This window comes from Odocoileus virginianus, chromosome 9 (genome assembly GCF_023699985.2).
Source record: "Odocoileus virginianus isolate 20LAN1187 ecotype Illinois chromosome 9, Ovbor_1.2, whole genome shotgun sequence".
NCBI classification, from domain to species: Eukaryota; Metazoa; Chordata; class Mammalia; order Artiodactyla; family Cervidae; genus Odocoileus; species Odocoileus virginianus.
In genome coordinates this window covers 62,788,165-62,804,130 of record NC_069682.1, presented here as the reverse complement: position 1 = coordinate 62,804,130, position 15,966 = coordinate 62,788,165, and the positions used below count along the sequence as shown (strand labels likewise).

General features: G+C 48.3%; 1 protein-coding gene and 3 non-coding genes across 5 annotated transcripts; 3 read left to right on the top strand and 1 right to left on the bottom strand.

The window, feature by feature from the left end:
* The first annotated feature begins 457 nt into the window (after positions 1-457).
* Positions 458-592, top strand: LOC139036836 (small nucleolar RNA SNORA71). The gene has a single exon (XR_011489699.1). It is a non-coding gene; the product is annotated as a small nucleolar RNA SNORA71 (small nucleolar RNA).
* Positions 593-1,565: 973 nt separating this feature from the next.
* On the top strand, positions 1,566-1,698 carry LOC139036834 (small nucleolar RNA SNORA71). The gene has a single exon (XR_011489697.1). It is a non-coding gene; the product is annotated as a small nucleolar RNA SNORA71 (small nucleolar RNA).
* Positions 1,699-3,291: 1,593 nt separating this feature from the next.
* Positions 3,292-3,423, top strand: LOC139036838 (small nucleolar RNA SNORA71). The gene has a single exon (XR_011489701.1). It is a non-coding gene; the product is annotated as a small nucleolar RNA SNORA71 (small nucleolar RNA).
* A 3,493-nt stretch (positions 3,424-6,916) lies between these two features.
* On the bottom strand, positions 6,917-14,852 carry LOC110147547 (lipopolysaccharide-binding protein-like). Of its 2 annotated transcripts, none has more exons than XR_011489622.1 (5): positions 14,678-14,852; positions 11,993-12,060; positions 9,538-10,551; positions 8,271-8,347; positions 6,917-7,390 (listed from the first exon to the last, which is right to left on the bottom strand). XR_011489622.1 is itself a non-coding variant. In XM_070472620.1 (5 exons), exons 1-5 carry the CDS (start codon positions 14,837-14,839, stop codon positions 7,375-7,377), a joined length of 369 nt encoding a protein of 122 aa, XP_070328721.1. In that variant the 5' UTR covers positions 14,840-14,852; the 3' UTR covers positions 6,917-7,374. The 2 variants fall into 2 exon arrangements, 1 of the variants encoding a protein (XP_070328721.1); XM_070472620.1 differs by having other exon boundaries at positions 10,506-10,551.
* Between the last annotated feature and the right edge of the window lie 1,114 nt (positions 14,853-15,966).

The window sequence follows — 15,966 nt, the reverse complement described above, 5'->3', positions numbered from 1 at the left end:
ACCTGCCTTGCAAAGCCCTTGTGCAGGAGGATGGGGCTGGGTTTGGGGGCCAGGCAGGCCTGAGTTCAGATCCTGACTCAGCCCCTCGTTAGCCAGGGAACCTGGGGTGAGTTCCTTTATTCTCTTGAGCTTTCCTTTCCTTCACGGGAGAAAATGGCAATCGCTCCGGAAGGGCAGAGGCCTGGTCTGTGTTTGTCTTTGAACTCACAGTACTTGGCATGTAGTAGGTCCTCAGTTGGTATTTGTGGGGTGGATGAGTAATTGAGGCTTTTTTTTTTTTTTAAACCAGAAGTTGGTCTTCCCCTGGCTTCTCTTGATGGGGGCAGTAGAACCTTTTCAGGAAGTGAGGCTAGTGCCTGGGGTCCTGGGCCCGGCTGGGCAGCTTTCCCCTGCCTGGCTGGAGAGTTGGCTGCTAAACTGGGCCCCTCTGCCTGATTCCCCATCTTCCCTTTTCTGCCCCTACATTCGAAAGTGATCGTGGGCTGCTGGTGCCTTGGTCATTGATAGCGCAGGGAGAGAAATTGCTGAAAGCATTTTCCCTGTGTTTGGAGGGTTCACTCCTGTCCCTTCTGAACTCAGGAGCTGTCACACACCCTCTCCCTCCTACCGCCGCTTTAGACGCCTCCTGGCAGCTGGTGTCTGTTGTCCGCCTGGCTCAGTGCTGGTTCCCGTGAGGCTTTGGGAAAGAATGTGGGTGGGGTCTGCCACTGCTGTGGTCTTAAGACTCTGGTCTCCGGTCTCAGCAGCCCTGAGACCTTGTTTGCCACTGGATTTGAAGTGATTACAGGCTGCCTGTGTCCTAGTTGTTGGTAATATGGGCCGTGGAAGAGTTGCAAGAATGTTCCTTATAATTCAGGCGATTCTTGCTTGTCCCTTCCAAACCAGACAGTCCTTCAGTTGCGGTCACAGTGGCCAAGCCTGAGGCGGACTGAGGGTGGAGGTGATTCCCCAGCATTCACACCCGGGTTTTCCTGTTGGTGACGATGATGGTTTCCTGTCCGGTGGGCTGATCACCTGCCGGCCTCTTTTCCCCCCGCAGGAGTGTCACGTGGCTGCCGTTGGGCGAGAGTTGTCCTCAGGGAGAACCGAGACTGAGACCCAGGTAAGTGGTGTCCTCCTCATTCTGTGCATTCTGTCCTGCTCATCCTCCCAGTTCTGTGCAGACTGGGAGGCCAGAGGCGTGGGGAGTGAAGGTGCACTTGGAGGCCCGGCTCTCTTCTGCTGCGGAGAGTCCCGGGCGGAGGCCGCAGTGATGTTGAGAGGGTGGAGGTTCACACCCACTGACCAGCTGAGGGCTCGTCTGTGAGCCTGAGCGAGAATTCTGTCTGGTGCCGATCCTGGTGGTGTGTTCACTCACTCCTTTGGAACCCAGGGGCTCTCCGAGTTTCTGCCGGTCAGCCTTCCCTTCGTCTCCTGGCAGGGACCGGGAAATGATCCAGGGCAGATCTGCCATCTTAGGCTGTGAGTCTGGTCAGTGCTCCGTCTGCTGGTCTGTTCCTCGTTCAGGCCGCCTCTCAGGATGCTGGCAGTGGCCTCTGCTTGGCTCCCTCTCTGCCCTTCTCTGCCCCTGCATTCGAAAGTGATTGTGGGCTGCCCGTGCCCTGGTCATTGATAGTGCAGGGAGAGGAATTGCCGAAAGCCTTTCCCCGTGTTTGGAGGGTCCATCCTGTCCCTTGCAAACCCTGGCGCTTTCGCACATGTCTGTCTATCTCCCGATTTGTGTTGCTTCCTGGCACCCAGTGCTGTGTGCTCACTGAGTGCCCCTCTTCCCAAGGAGACCCCTGCCTCAGGAGTCTATGGGCTGGCAGGGGAGGGCTCCCTTCCTGGAAGCTTTCTCTGCCTCCTCCCCACACCCCTTCCCACATCCTCAGCCCCATCACCCAGCACTAACTCCTCCTGGAAAACTTGATTTGCTGGTCGTGCCCGTTATGCTGTGATCTTGAGGGCAGTACCTCTTTGCATTGTGTCTGATACCTGGCTATAACAGCTGGTCATAGAAGCGGGGAAAAGAAACCCAAAGAGGTAGAGATGCCCTATCTGTTGCAAGGAGATCAGACTCCTCCCATTGCAGAGGGTCAGGATGCCATGCCCTCCGGCAAGCCAGCCTGCCGGGTCAGCCTCCTTTCCTTCTCCCCTGGATGTGTTGTTTCTCTAATGAAAGCTAGGCTTACTGTTACCTGCCTTTAATCCTGCCGGGGGTGATTTTCTAGTAACCGACTGGGCAGGGCACAGTGTCGTTGAGGATACATGTATACATAACCTTCATAGTAGATGGTGGACCCATGGCCCTCCCCCTACACCTGTTAGCCCTTCCGATCCATTCTGGTCGCTGCCAGTCGGCCACGGGCTGCTCCCCAAACCCTGACCTCAGCATGTTGTTTTTAAAACAAGACGGATGAGCAGCAGATCGATCACAGTTGCCCCATAGGATGACGTGGGGGTTAATCCTGTCCAGATGACCTGCACACCCCTTCCTAGAGTCACCTTGTCCTTTTTTGGAGACAGTAGTGTGGCAGTTCAGGGACTACAGTGACAGCCCCCTGTGAGGGTGCTGGAGTCTGCCAGCCGCTGTGCCAGGTGGTTCTCTGACCCCCAGGGCCTGCCCTGCGCGCCCGTTCACGGCCTTTCTCTTGCAGATGGGTCTGTGTGCACAGAGGTTCCACGGGAGGCACCATCTTCATGCCAGCCGGGCGCTAGGCCCCGGGGCCCCAGGTAAGGTGTTTGGACCATTCTGTGGAGTTTTGTGTGTTTTGTAAAGTCTTCTGCATGTTTCCTGGGGCTTGGGTGATCATGTAAGGGGAAGTGGGGTGACAGGCATCCTGGTGTGAGGCGGTCTCTCCCATGTACACAGGGGAGGGCCCTGTAGAAACCTGCTTGGGAGAAGGGCTCCCCAGGCACCTCCCTTCCAAGTCTTGTGATGGGGAACATGTGGGTCTACGCACCAGAGGCTCTGGTTCCACCTCTGAACCCGTCTAGCCCTGTGACCGCCATCTCAGAAGCCACGTTCGTGAAAAGGGAAGCTAGGATAGCAGTGAAGGTTTTAAAACCGGTTTCATGGCTGTGTCCTGACCAACATCCTGATTGTTTTCAGCCAGAAAGCTGTTTTTTATGCTGGAAGTGTGTTGACTCCCCCTGGCAGGGAGGTCTTATGGGGTCTTGGCAGGGTGCTGCAAAGCTGCTGGGACTCGACGTGACTGGGCAGGGCTGGGTTGCTGCCCCTGACTTGGGCATTCCCCGGGCCCCTGGCGCCAGCCTCCTGTCCTCTCTGGCTCCCCTTCTGCCCTTTGCTGCTCCTGCATCGAAAGTGATTACGGGCTGCCCGTGCCCTGGTCATCGATACTGCAGGGAGAGGAATCCCTGAAAGACCTTTCCCCGTGTTTGAAGGGCCCAGCCATCCCTTCCGAACCCTGGAGCTTTCACACACTAGTTTTTTTCTCCTGCCATTCCCTTCAGAGCTTAGCCCTCTGCTGGTCCTTGGACTTGCAGGGGTTCACTTTGTCTTCGAAGTTCAGGAGCCTCTTGGCAGAAACCAATCAGCACACACTTGGTCCTCACACTGGAATAAGTTCACGTGGTGTGAAAGAGCGTGGGGTGGGGAGGGAGGGCTGTAAACTGTGGCTTCTGCTCTGTGGACTTAACAGGAGTGTGGACAACCCATAATATGTTATTCAAGACAGCCCATGACTGACGTGCGTGTTGGTGTGGCTGACGGAGCCCCCAGCCCTCATCAGCAGAGGGCTGACGACCTGCCTTTTGTCTCTGCTGCAGATGTGTTCGGTGGGAGGCAGAAACCCTCCACCACTGCCCTTGCTTAATATGCTCCGAAGATGCAACATGGCACCCCAAGAGGTGTGTCCGGCTCCCAGATAAAGGTGAGGTGGGGTCCCATTCACCACTGCCCCCCTTCCCCCACATTTGGTCTGAGGGCTCATGTCTAGTTCTCTCCTGTCTACATTCGTGTTTGATCCTGTTCTGCTAGGTGTCTCTATTTGCATCTCATAACGTGAAGGTAGTGAGACTGTTAGATGTGAGCCACAGGATACTCGGTAGGCATCCAACAGCCTGAGCGTTCCCTTGGCTTTCAAACCTGCCCTCTGCCCCTGACATACATGAGAGGCTTGTCCTGTCCAGTCCCTGGTCCTGGGGCTCCTCAGCTAGCCTTCCCATTTTTCTTGGCGGGCCATATTAAGTGGGTCTTTGCAGAATAGGATGACGATGGGAGAGCTCCTGAGGGTGGTGGTCCATCCTTTGATGAAGATACAGTGGGAGTTTGGTGTCGGGGCCCCTGACAGCAGTAAAGTCTAGTCTGTCTTTCCTGATCTGGTGCTTGAAAGAAAATCTGTTGTTGTAAAAACCAAACTTTTTGAGATGTTTTTCTTTGTTACCGCATCTATTCTGGTGATTCTAGTTGAGCTTGCATAAATTGGAAGTTTGGGCCTGGTCGATTGGAACCCTCAGTGATGTGACCTAGGGAGGAGATGGTGCTGGAGACTAAATGCTTACATGGTTCTTCCCTCCTAGGTCAGCCTTAGATCTGGAGGTGGCTGAGGAAGTCCCAGGGTCCTGAGTCAGTGGCCTTGGGGTCACCTGGGATCTGGAATGGCTGGTATTTCTCCCTGAGGTGGGAACTGAACCAGCTGGGAACTGATCCCCTGAGGGTTGGCTGGTGAGTTAATGCCATCTGCTGGGAACCACCCCCCGGAGGGTTGGCTGGTTTAAGTCTGTGCAGATGGGAACTCCCAACCATTGGTCTTGCCTGTCCTTTCTTGTAGATCCCTATTGTTTGTGGATACCAGTGGAGCAGAGAATGGAGAGTGCCATTCCCACGTGAAGAGCTGCCCGCCATCTGCTCACAGTGTCACGGGAGCTGTGTTCTCTCGGCACTAGAGATCCGGGGCAGGGCTCTGGGACTGGCGGCCCGGGTCCCCTTCAGCTGCTCTGACTGCTGAGAGCTGTGCCCTTGGAGGGTGTGGACCGAGAAGGCTGGCCCCAGTCCCTCGGTGACTTCAGTGACCAGGAGTTTTTCTGTTGAGTTGGCAGCTGTTTATCATTTTCCTCTCCACTTGCCCATTCAATAAACTATACACCACCTCACCTGTGTTTTAAATCCACAGCAAGCCATGTGCCAGCGAGGTGGGGCAGCGTGAATGTGGGCCACAGGCTGGATCCTGTTTTTACCCGTTAAGTCCTTCCATCCTACTCCTGAGGCTTGGCACATGGGCTGTTGTTTGAGGTGTTGTGTTCAGACGGAGATGAACAAGTGCTGGTGGTTGGCTCAGGTTAGGACCTGTGAGAGTCGAGGCTCTGACAGGAACCAGGGTGCCGGACTGAGACAGGTGCTGATGTCACTGGGAAAGCTGGGGGGTGGGCTCAGCAGGTACCTGCTTGTGGGACCAGCTGGCCTAGCTTGCATGGGATTGAGGGGTTTCCCAGGACATGGGACTTTGGTTGCTAAAACCAGTAAAGTCCTGGGCAAGCTGGAACAAGTTGGTCAGCTTGTCTGGGGTGTAAAATACACGGTATTGGGACTTCCCTTATGGTCCAGTGGTTAAGACTCTGCCATCCAAAGCAGGGGACCAGTTGGATCCCTGGCAGGGAACTAAGATCCCACATGCCTTGAGCAGTAAGCCCGTGTGCCAGTCAAACTGGGTATCTGTCAACTACAAACCGAAGCATCGCTGACTTTCTCAACTGGTGAGGTATGATGCTGCTTATTAGGGTATCCTGTGATGGGCCTGCCCCTGCATGAAGCCCAGCAGGTGCTGTAGGTCACTAGGAAGACTTGGCCGCTTGTGCTGCTGGCCTAGATGACCCAGGAGGGCAGAAGCCAAGAGGACCCGCTGAACTCGTCTGTGTGTGTCATCCTTCACTCTCAGCTTCCAGGCAGCGGTCCCTTTTCAGAGGTATTTGTCAGTCAGTCTACATGTCTGCTGACATTAAAAATAAAGCAGTAGCTCCTGCTCGCTGCAGCCAGAGAAAGCCTGCATGTAGCAACAAAGACCCAGAGCAGCCAAAAATAAAAATTTTAAAGCAATAAGCATGCCTCCTGCCAGCAGAAGAGGTTGTGTATGTGAAGTGGGACTTTTTGGTGGGAGGGTTATGCTTCTTTATACCCTGAAAAGCTGGGAAAGTGGGTTTGTCCAATGACCTTGGCCAGGAAAACCCATGAACAGGGGAATCCTTTGCTGCCAGAAGATGCAGAAGCAGAGAAGGAAACGGCCCATGATTAGAACAATAAACGGTAATCTGCAGGAAAAATGGCAACTTTTTTTGCTAACCAAGCATTCCAGGATAATATTTGGCTTTGGTTCATTATCATTTTCTGGGGAAGTCCTCTCATGCTATTTTAAAATTGAGAAATCTGGGGTTTGGAGAGATTCAATAGATTTTTGCTAAGAGAGCAAAGAGGTGATGTCGCCACAGTTATAAAGCAGGTCACACTTGTCCTAAGTCTATGCTCTTTATTACTTTTGTAACTGAGTATGATAGTAATTTCCTAATTGTATTATAGATCAGGGTTGCATTCATGGTGTAAATGCCTTTTATTCTTGGTGGATTGTTTTAGACCAGGAGTTTGTACATTATGGCCCATTGCTCAAATCTGGCCTGCCTGTTTTTTGTTTGTTTTTTTTTTAAATAAAGTTTTACTGGAACACAGCCACACACATGCTAGCAGGCTGTTCTCTGTTATAACAGAAGTGTTGAGTCGTTAAAACAATATATTCAGCCAAGACTAAAAGATTTGCTCTCTGGCCCTTTACAGAAAAAATCTGCCGGCTCCTGTTTTTGGCTGTAATATTGATGTAAACAGAGACCATGTGTTTTTCTTATTCTGATCCCACCTCTTCTAGCACTAGGCCCAGGGACAGAAGCAGGCAAATCAAATTGAAATAATTTATTGGGTAGATTTGTGGTCTGTGGTCTCAGTGAGTCTTCTACATCAAGAAAGTAGAACAGGCTTTAAGCCCATTTCTGTCTGACTTGCGCCTTTAACCGTGACGTCCAATAACATGTACAAAGTTCCACATGTATGTTTAATGTTGAGCAGGATGCTTTGGGCTGCATGGTGGTTGAACACTGCTCATACTTTTTTCTGTCACTGAAGTTGTCTCTAGGGGACCACAGGCAAGGAGTTGGAGTTGGCCCCCCAGAGAAAGGCTGAGGACAACTGAAAGGGTATGTAGGGACACGAAGGGGTGGTGGAAGTCAGGTGTGTCTTCAGGCGTCAGACGTTCCCTGCGTCCACGAGGACAGGGGACGCTCATGGGAGAAGAGGCAGCCTCGATTCCCGCAAAGTCAAGGGCAGTCCACTTGTGTCGTCCACTCTTCCAGCCACAGTTACTCTTCCGTCGTCAGGCTAATCAACATTGGCCCCTAAGAACAAGAAGTTCTGGAGAGAAGGCAGAAAAGACGAGAAAGATCATTTTCTGAGCCACACGGCATCGGAGCTTCCTGAAAGGGAAGCCTTTACAGGAAAAAACATGCTCACTTGAATAAAAAACCAAGCCCTTGGAGGCCTTAAACACTGTGCCCCTCAGCTGCCTGCCCCTAGGAATTCATCAGCAATTTCCTGATCTGACTTCTGGAAGACATCCATGAATGTCCCTTTCCTGCTTCAATTTTCTTTTTACCCCCCTGGGAGAACCATGTACACACGAGTGCTGGTTGAGTTTACTCCCCTCACAGTTAATGTCTAAGGATGTAGCCCAGGGTTACCTTGGAGTAAGAAACATTACACAGTGACGACATTGGTTAGTGCTTCTGGATTTATATCAGTGTCCTATGCTTGTCCTTGGCTCAGCCCCTGGTATGTTTCTTCCACCAGAAAGCATCGTCAGGTTTTCTCCAGGACCACACATCCAGGGTGGGAAGCCTGGTCAGGGGCCTAGTGGGGACTCAGAGCCATGGACATTCTGGGCTTTTCAGGTGGCCCCTTATTAGCTCAATAAGTGGTTCATCTAGTCTGACCACTTTACACCCTCTCCTCCTGCCATCAATGGCTAATGGGCCTTGTACATTGTAGAGGTTCCATTATGTTTGAACTGAATTATTGGGAACTGAGCTATTTTACTGAAGGCAAGATTCCAGGTCATCAAAACCTGCCATTTATACTCCAAAATTTAAAACCAGAATTATTCTTTTCCTATGAGGATTCAGTTCAGGATCTATGTGAGAGTCAGGGACTCCCCAGAGTATCCATCAGCCAGCCCTAAAGCAAACATCTGGGAAGGTCTAGAGCTCCCAATTCAGTACTCCTATTTCCCACTGACCTCATGGATTTGGAACTCCAAGCTGTTGAGGTAGGTGTCCCTTGGCAGAGGGAGTGGGATGCCCTCCTCAAGCTTTGCTGAAAGATAAAGAGCGGAGAGAAGTGGGCTGGTCAGAGGAGACGAGGGAGATGCAAAGATGCAGACCATTGCATTTGCAACTGGCTAAGGAGAGAGTGGACGCTTTGACTCGTGGCGGGCTACTGGATTCAGGGCACATCTGTCCACTCTTCAGCCTCAAGCTTCTACTGTCTCCTTCAAGAGCCCCTTTTTCATCTGCTATCCAAAGTGGTCTGTGCTGGGACGTGCAGTGAGTAGTGTTTATATGCAAGGACTCAACCCCAAGGACCACCATCTCCTCCAGTTTATCTTTTCCAGGCCAGTTTTGCGGCTCGTATCTCTTGGTCATAAAAGCCAGATGGTGAGGCCTGTTGGAGGTGGCCCTGGCATCAGAGAAGGCCCACTGGTCTCACAGGCAGCCACTATCCCAAGAATTACTTCCATCACAGTCATCCAGCAAGTCAGTGACCTCGCCTCACCCTAGGACCCAAATGTGCTAACTCCAGGACTTCCCTGGTGGTCCAGTGATTAAGAATCCGTCTGCCTACGTAGGGGACAAGGGTTCCATCCCTGGTCCAGGAAGATCCCCCCATGCCATGAGGCAACTAATCCCATGCCCTATCACACCTGAGCCCACGCTCTGGAGCCCACGCACTACAGTTCCTGAAGTCCGTGTGCCTACAGCCCGTGTGCTCGGCAGCGAGAGAGGCCACTGCAATCAGAAGCCTGAGCACCACACCTGGAGAGTAGCCCCAATCGCCACGATTAGAGAAAGCCCTTTCGCAGCAGTGAAGATCGAGCACAGCCAAAAATAAATTTAAAAAAATTAAAATGTGCTAACTCCAGGTGCTCTCCACAGTGCTTCCTGGAATGCTCAGCCTCCCTTGGCCTAACTCCTTGTGCTTTGGGACTCAGCCCAGCCCTCTAGACTGACCTCCAAGTCGTGTTCCAAGCGCCTCCTCCTAGCTCCTGCAGTCCTCTAGTTCCCACAGCTTTCTTCTGTGGTGTCATTTATCTAACTGTTGGCATTCACAGGTCTGCCTTCCCAACAACGTGTGAACTCCATGAGGGCAAAGATCCTGCATCGCTAGTCCCCCAGCCACCACAGAAGAGAGGCTCACCTTGTTGAATGAATGAATGAACCCATGAGTCCTACAGAAAGGGTAGAATTCAGCTTTTGCATGGGGCAGGTAGTAGCAGCTATTCTTACCGTTGAGAGAGGGGTATATAATGTGGAATGCATAGTAATTGAAGATGGATTCCATCAAATTCACCTGGAGCAGAGGAGGGGCCAGAGCAAAGGAATCAAGTAAGACAGGAATAAAAACAGAAATCCATGGGAAGAGCATCTGACTCCCAACTCTGAAAACATCAGCCTGTTATCCCATTTACAAAATAGAGGTTGACAATGACTATCACCATGACACATAAACGGTTCTTCACTCACAATTCCCAAATCCCAGATCTCTGACCTTCATTCTCCACAGGTGTACACAGGCACATTTTGTGACAAAACATGACTTGAACTGTCCTGGTGCTATTTAGTGGTGTTTTTTTTTTTTTAATTCTACCTTATTTGAATGTTTTAAAATTTTTTGCAAAACTATGACTATGTTTGATTATAAAATGTTGCCCCAGATCCAGGGGGGCATGCTCCACAGTACCTCCCAAAAATTCCCAGTTCTGAAACCCATCCGTCTCAAGGGCTTTTGAGAAGAGATTGTGCACCTGGCCATTATTATAGTGACATATACTGAGAGTGTAGTGTAATATGTGTGACATTTGGTCAAGGTGTCTTACTGAATTCATTGCCCCATTTCAAATTGCAGTCCCCATTAGAGATAGATGCTATCATCATTCCCATTTTATGGTCAAAGAAACAGGCTCAGAAAGGCTAAGTGATTTGCCCAAGGTCACACAGGTAGGAAGTGGCAGAGCTGATGGATGAGCCCAGACCCATCATCCTCCAAAACTCCTGCTCTGAACGTTCATGTCGCGTCACTCTTTTTGCCCTTCTGGGATGATTAACTTTCAGATGTGATATCCTGATTCCTGCAAGACTACAGGGCATCTTTTCTGGGACCTCGTTGCTTCTCCTAGAGCCCTTCCATGAAGCTTCTTCCCATGAAGCCCTGGTTGGAGAGGACACTCAAGAAATAATGAAGGAAAACAACTCACATTGAAGAAACCGATGTTGGAGTGCTTCAGTTCCAATTTCAGCTCACTGTGCAGAAAGAGAAGCACAGGTCACCTCATGCTGTGGCTGGTACTTTCTCCCAAGTTCCCTCACCAGTGGGGTGTGTGGTACTTGTGGGCAAGGGCATTTCTGGAGGCTGGACACCCAAGGGTTCCTCTGCAATGTGCTTGTGGATTTAAGCCTCTAAGCATGTACTGTGTGGGACTTCCCTGGTGATCCCGTGGTTGAGAGTCCACCTTGCAATGCAGGGATTCGATCCCTGGTCAGGGAACTAAGATGCCAGATGCCACAGGGCAAGTAAGTCCTTGCACCACAACTACCGGGTGATGAAATGAAGATCCCACGTGCTCCAACTCAGACCTGATGCAGTCAGAGAAATAAATATGAAGCATGCATTGTGACTTAAGAAGTGACATTGTTAAAAATAACATTCACTGAGGCTCTTTGATAACTTGAAGAAACTATGATAATGTAAATATTAACCAGGAAAAGTGGAATACAAAAAAAAGTAATGAATGCCTCCAATGATATAAAAATGTATAAGAAAACTGAAAGGAACCATGAAACTATTAATGGTGATAATCTCTGTGTGGCAAAATGATGAGGGATTTTGTCTGCTTTTTTTTTTTTTAATACTTTGGTAATTTCCAATTTTTTCCTTGCCATGAGCATGCGTTACTTTTACAGCATGGCAATAGACAATAAAAATGGAAAAGAGAGGCACCATAAATGATGCTGGCACGTTGACTTCCATCACTATAAAAGCCAAACCTCAACCCCCCCACCTGCCATATTGATCTCCCTCCTCACAGGCTTTCCCTTGGCTGCTGAGCTGGTCCACTTGTTCAGAAATTCTAATTACCCTGGATCAATCTCTCTGTTTTCCACTCACAGGGCAGGGCAGTTTTGATAATTCCTTGGTAAAACTGTGTGAGGTCCTCACGAATCCTCCTTACTTTGCTGTCTCCTCATAGTCTAAACCCTTGGCTGTCTCCTCTGACACTGCAGAGACTCCCCAAGTCATATGCATAAACTCAAATTCCAGGACCTCCAAAAGCCCTGAAAGCTCATTGTTTACTTTTTATTCCTGTATTTATTTATTTTAATTTGGCCACTTGGCATTTGGGATCTTAGTTCCCTGACCAGGGATCAAACTGGTGCCCCCTGCATTGCAAGCACAGTCTTAACCACTGGACTGCCAGGGAAGCCCAGCTTCTCTTTTTAAAGATCTCTTAAGGAGATGTTAATTTTAACAGGGTCAGGGCAGTCTATATGAGCCAACAGCATCTAATGTTGAGACCAGGAATTCATTCTTCTAGGGAACCCATTGCACATGTACCTCAGCAAGGAGCAGAGCCCAGAGTGGATGAGATGTGGGGCACAGGTGAAGGCTCTGAACCGAGGACACTGCTAGGACGAGTGCCAATCCATCCCCTTCTCTCCTCTTCCCCAGCCCATGGCCTCTTACCTCCCTGTGGCCAATGAACCAGTGATCGTGCTGGAGTTCACATTGATGGTGATGGAGATGTTGGTACTCTAGAAAAGCAAAAGAGGACGATCCAGATTCTTGGCCCAAGAAGACATGCTATTGGGTCCAAGAGCAAGAGACAAATCTCCAGAAATAGATAGCACAGCCAGATGCGGGACATATGGGCGAAGAGCAGGTGATTAAGGATTGTGGACTGAGGAGGCAGGAGGCTGGTAGCTCCACCGATGACTTTAAAGAGAGGTGAGCTGCGGTTTCAGACATCTCCATCTTCATGGAAGCATCAGGAAGGGGGAAATAAGCCCAGACTAAAGACACAGAGCATTTGAATGGGGAGATTGTCCATCTGTAAGCAGGCCACCAAAAGTTCAGAGTCCCCAAGCTCTAGGGACATTTAAAGACACCAGTAATTGACATCTATGTTTAATGATTAAGCTTGATCTGTTACAGATGTGGGGTTGAACCAGGTGACTGTATCTGGAGGCTCCGTAAAGCCTGTCCTATCTATGATGGTTAGCTGTTCTACCTGAGTCCATTTCCTCTTTCCAGGAGGTGAGATCTTACCTGCAACACCTGCATGAATGTTTGTGGCAACATCACTGAACAGCTCCACTTTGAAACTTGATTGATAGCCCAGAGGCTTGTGGTAGGAAAAACGGAACACTGTTTGTGTCCCTACCAAAGGACAGAAGGCTGGTTTCTGCTCAGGCATAGACAAGGTCATTATCAGCTTGAACAGTGGCCAAGAACTATTGAAGATGAACAGGGAAGGGTCTGTGGCAGAGTCGGCTTCAAGGTTCATAAGACAACTCACTGGACTACATCTCCTAGCTCCCTTTGCAGTTAGGTATGGCCATGTGACTGAGTTCTGGGCAGTGGAACGTGCATTACTTCCGACCTTATCTTGGATTTCCCAGCCTCCAGAACTATGAGAAATAAATGATATTGTTTAAGTCAGCTAGTCTAGGATATTTTGTCGTGGGAGCCCGAGCTAAGATAGCACTTGAAATATATCATGTTTGGAAATTCCCTGGCAGTCCAGTGGTTAAGATTCTGTATTTCCACTGCAGGTTTGATCCCTGGTTGGGTAACTATATCCTGCATGCTGAATAACTTGGCCAAGAAAATGAAAAACCAAAAAACAAAGCGTCACTTTCTTTTGACCTCCATGTTTCCTGGTGAAAAACATGCTGCCGCTGGAAAAGTTTTTCCCTTAACATAAGGTGTTCTTTTTCTTTTGCTACTTTCAAGACTTTTTCTTTACCTCTAATTTTCGGAAATTTAATTCTTATGTCTTGGCATAGATTTCTTTTCTTTTCTTTTTTTTTTTGGCACAGATTTCTTTGGGTTTATCTAGTTTGGAATGTGCTCAGCTCCTTGAATCTGTAGCTTTGTCTGTGTCTTACTAAATTTGGGAAATTTTCAGCCATTTCTTTGAGTACTTTTTAGCCCCTCCCACTTTCTCCTCTCCTGAGACTCTGATGGCCTGAATGATAGATCTTTTATTATAGTCCCACAGGTTCTTGAAGCTCTTTTAATTGTTTTTCTTTGGTCTGTTTTTGCTCTGTAGTTCAGATTGGGTGATTTCTACTGTTCTATTCTCTAGTTCGTTTATTCTTTTCTCTCTGGAGTTTAGCAATAAGTTAAATGTTAATCACTCAGCCGTGTCCGACCCTGGGATCCCATGGACTGTAGCCGTCCAGGCTCCTCTGTCCATGGAATTCTCCAGGCAAGGATACTGGATGGGTAGCCATTCCCTTCTCCAGGAGATTTTCCTGACCCCAGGATTGAACTCGCATCTTTTATGTCTCCTTCATCATCTGAGCCACCAGGAAGCTATGGTAAAACAATTATTGTCTAAAAGTTTTCTATTTTACTAGACTTCATTTTTCTGGTTCTTTGGGTGGAGAAAGGAAGGGTTTGTTGTTTGTTTATTTGTTTTTTTGGGCCCCACATACTGCCATGCAGTATGTGGTTCCCAGACCTCAGTTCCCTGATCAGGGATTGAAACTGCACTCCCTTCATTGGAAGCAAAAAAACTAGAGGGGATTTTGATAGGGATCATGCTGAATCTGTGAATGAATTTGGAGAGTATTGCTATTTTAAAAGTTCTTTAAATTTTATACTTTCTTTAAAAAGGTAATTTGATTATTTTTATTTATAACATTTTAAATAGGTTTATGCAAGAGACACAAGAGACGAGTATTTGATCCCTGGGTTGGGAAGATCCTCTGGAGTAGGAAATGGCAACCTACTCCAATACTCTTGCCTAGAAAATTCCATGGACAGGGGAACCTGGAGGGCTCTAGTCCATGGGGTTGCAAAGAGACTGACATGACTTAGCAACTAAACAACAACAACAATGCTTTAAATTAAATAAATTTTAAAATTAAATAAATGTAACAGTGAGAAAGCTAAAAATTTCCACCTCAGCTGGAGTGAATGACTTTTAAGGTTTCTTGCAACTCTGACAGTGTTATGATTTGATTAGCTATATCGGGAAGCTTGGCTGTTCAGACCAAGTGTGCAAGACCCACTCGAAACACACCAGAAATAAATAGCCTTCAGCTACTTCAGCTGTGTAGTCTCCCAGTCCTTTAACCAAGGGAGGGGCTTCTAACCATAGCAAACATGACCCTTTATTGCCCTGGATAGATTCAGACTCACCGCCCTGATTTGGAAGAGGGGCTTGCGGCCAGCAGATTTGGGCAGGAGAGCGAAGGCCTGGATGTCCATCACTGGCATGAAGGTCACATTTCCAGGAGTGAATGTCAGGAATGGAGCTGATTCAGGTGACGTCTCAAGCTCTAGTTCCATATTAGGATACATCCTGGCCAGCTGGAAAAATAGGGCAGATACTAGGGGAAGACATGAGACAGACAGAGGGACCCTGAGCTGTATTGGGGAAGGCCAGATGGGCAGAACCCCCAAGACTCAAATCTTCAAGGGCCCTGAACTGGCAGTGGAAAATCATAGGATGGTGGGAATTTTATATGTATATATAAATAAAGTTTAAAAATATATATTAAATGGTTAATGTAGCAATTTAGTTGATAAGAAATACAAATGGCTATAAATAAATGAATACATGCTAAAATTCAATAGTAATGGGGATATGCACACAAAATGTAGTTTCACATTATTCCATGAAAATGGACACAAAAATTCATACATGTGACAATATCCAATTTAGAAGAAAAGACACTCAAAATAGTGAGAGAAAAAATTAGCTAATATTCTCAAAATATTTGTTAGTAGGCAATTATATTTTTAGAACTCTTTTTCAGTGGATGGCTTTATGATTGGAAAGAGCACTTTGATAATGTATCCAGGATGGGTAGAAATACCACAATGGGAAAGCTCCAATAACTGGATGGTCACTATACTGCCTCCTACACTGTGTTAAGACTAGTGTGCAAGTTTGGGGCCAGAGCTGAATTGCCTGACTCAAGAGAAGGGGAGGCTGAGAACTCTTCTCCACTCTGCTCCTGCTACTTTTCAGCTCTGCTGTACATAAACAGCAAACAAATATTGATTGTTGGTCTAGCCCCCAGTTATTAGCCTGCCCAATGTGTCCCATTTGCACCCTGGAAGGATCTTGAATGTTTGTCCTAGCTGAGTGTTATCTCCCATTTGATAATGGCCAACCCGGCAGCAACTCAGTGGGGGCAGGTACTAGAGTTGTTCCCATTTGATAGATGAAGAAATTGAGGCCCAACAAGATCGAGTTCCCAAGACAGGAAACAGCAGATCCCATATTCAAACACAGGCAGTCTGAATCTGGATCCTGTGTCTTTATGCCTCCAGAAGTCAGAGAATGATGGAAATTTTGAAGCAAAAAACAAAATCTTAATAACTTATTTAATAGCTTACTTTTATTCACTATGTTAATAAGTAAGCTGTTTGTTCGGATAAAGTTTATGCACAGCTCATGGATGTCCACACACAATCTCAAC

Bases quoted from the DNA above. Each gene is read 5' to 3' on its own strand.
- LOC110147547 (XM_070472620.1), bottom strand. From the start codon at position 14,839: ATGTATCCTAATATGGAACTAGAGCTTGAGACGTCACCTGAATCAGCT. The intron at 12,061-14,677 runs GTGAGTCTGAAT...TTGCTTTTCTAG, and splicing joins CCCTCTTCCAAATCAGGGCG to AGTACCAACATCTCCATCAC. The intron at 8,348-10,505 runs GTGAGTTGTTTT...TTTATCTTTCAG, and splicing joins CCAACATCGGTTTCTTCAAT to CAAAGCTTGAGGAGGGCATC.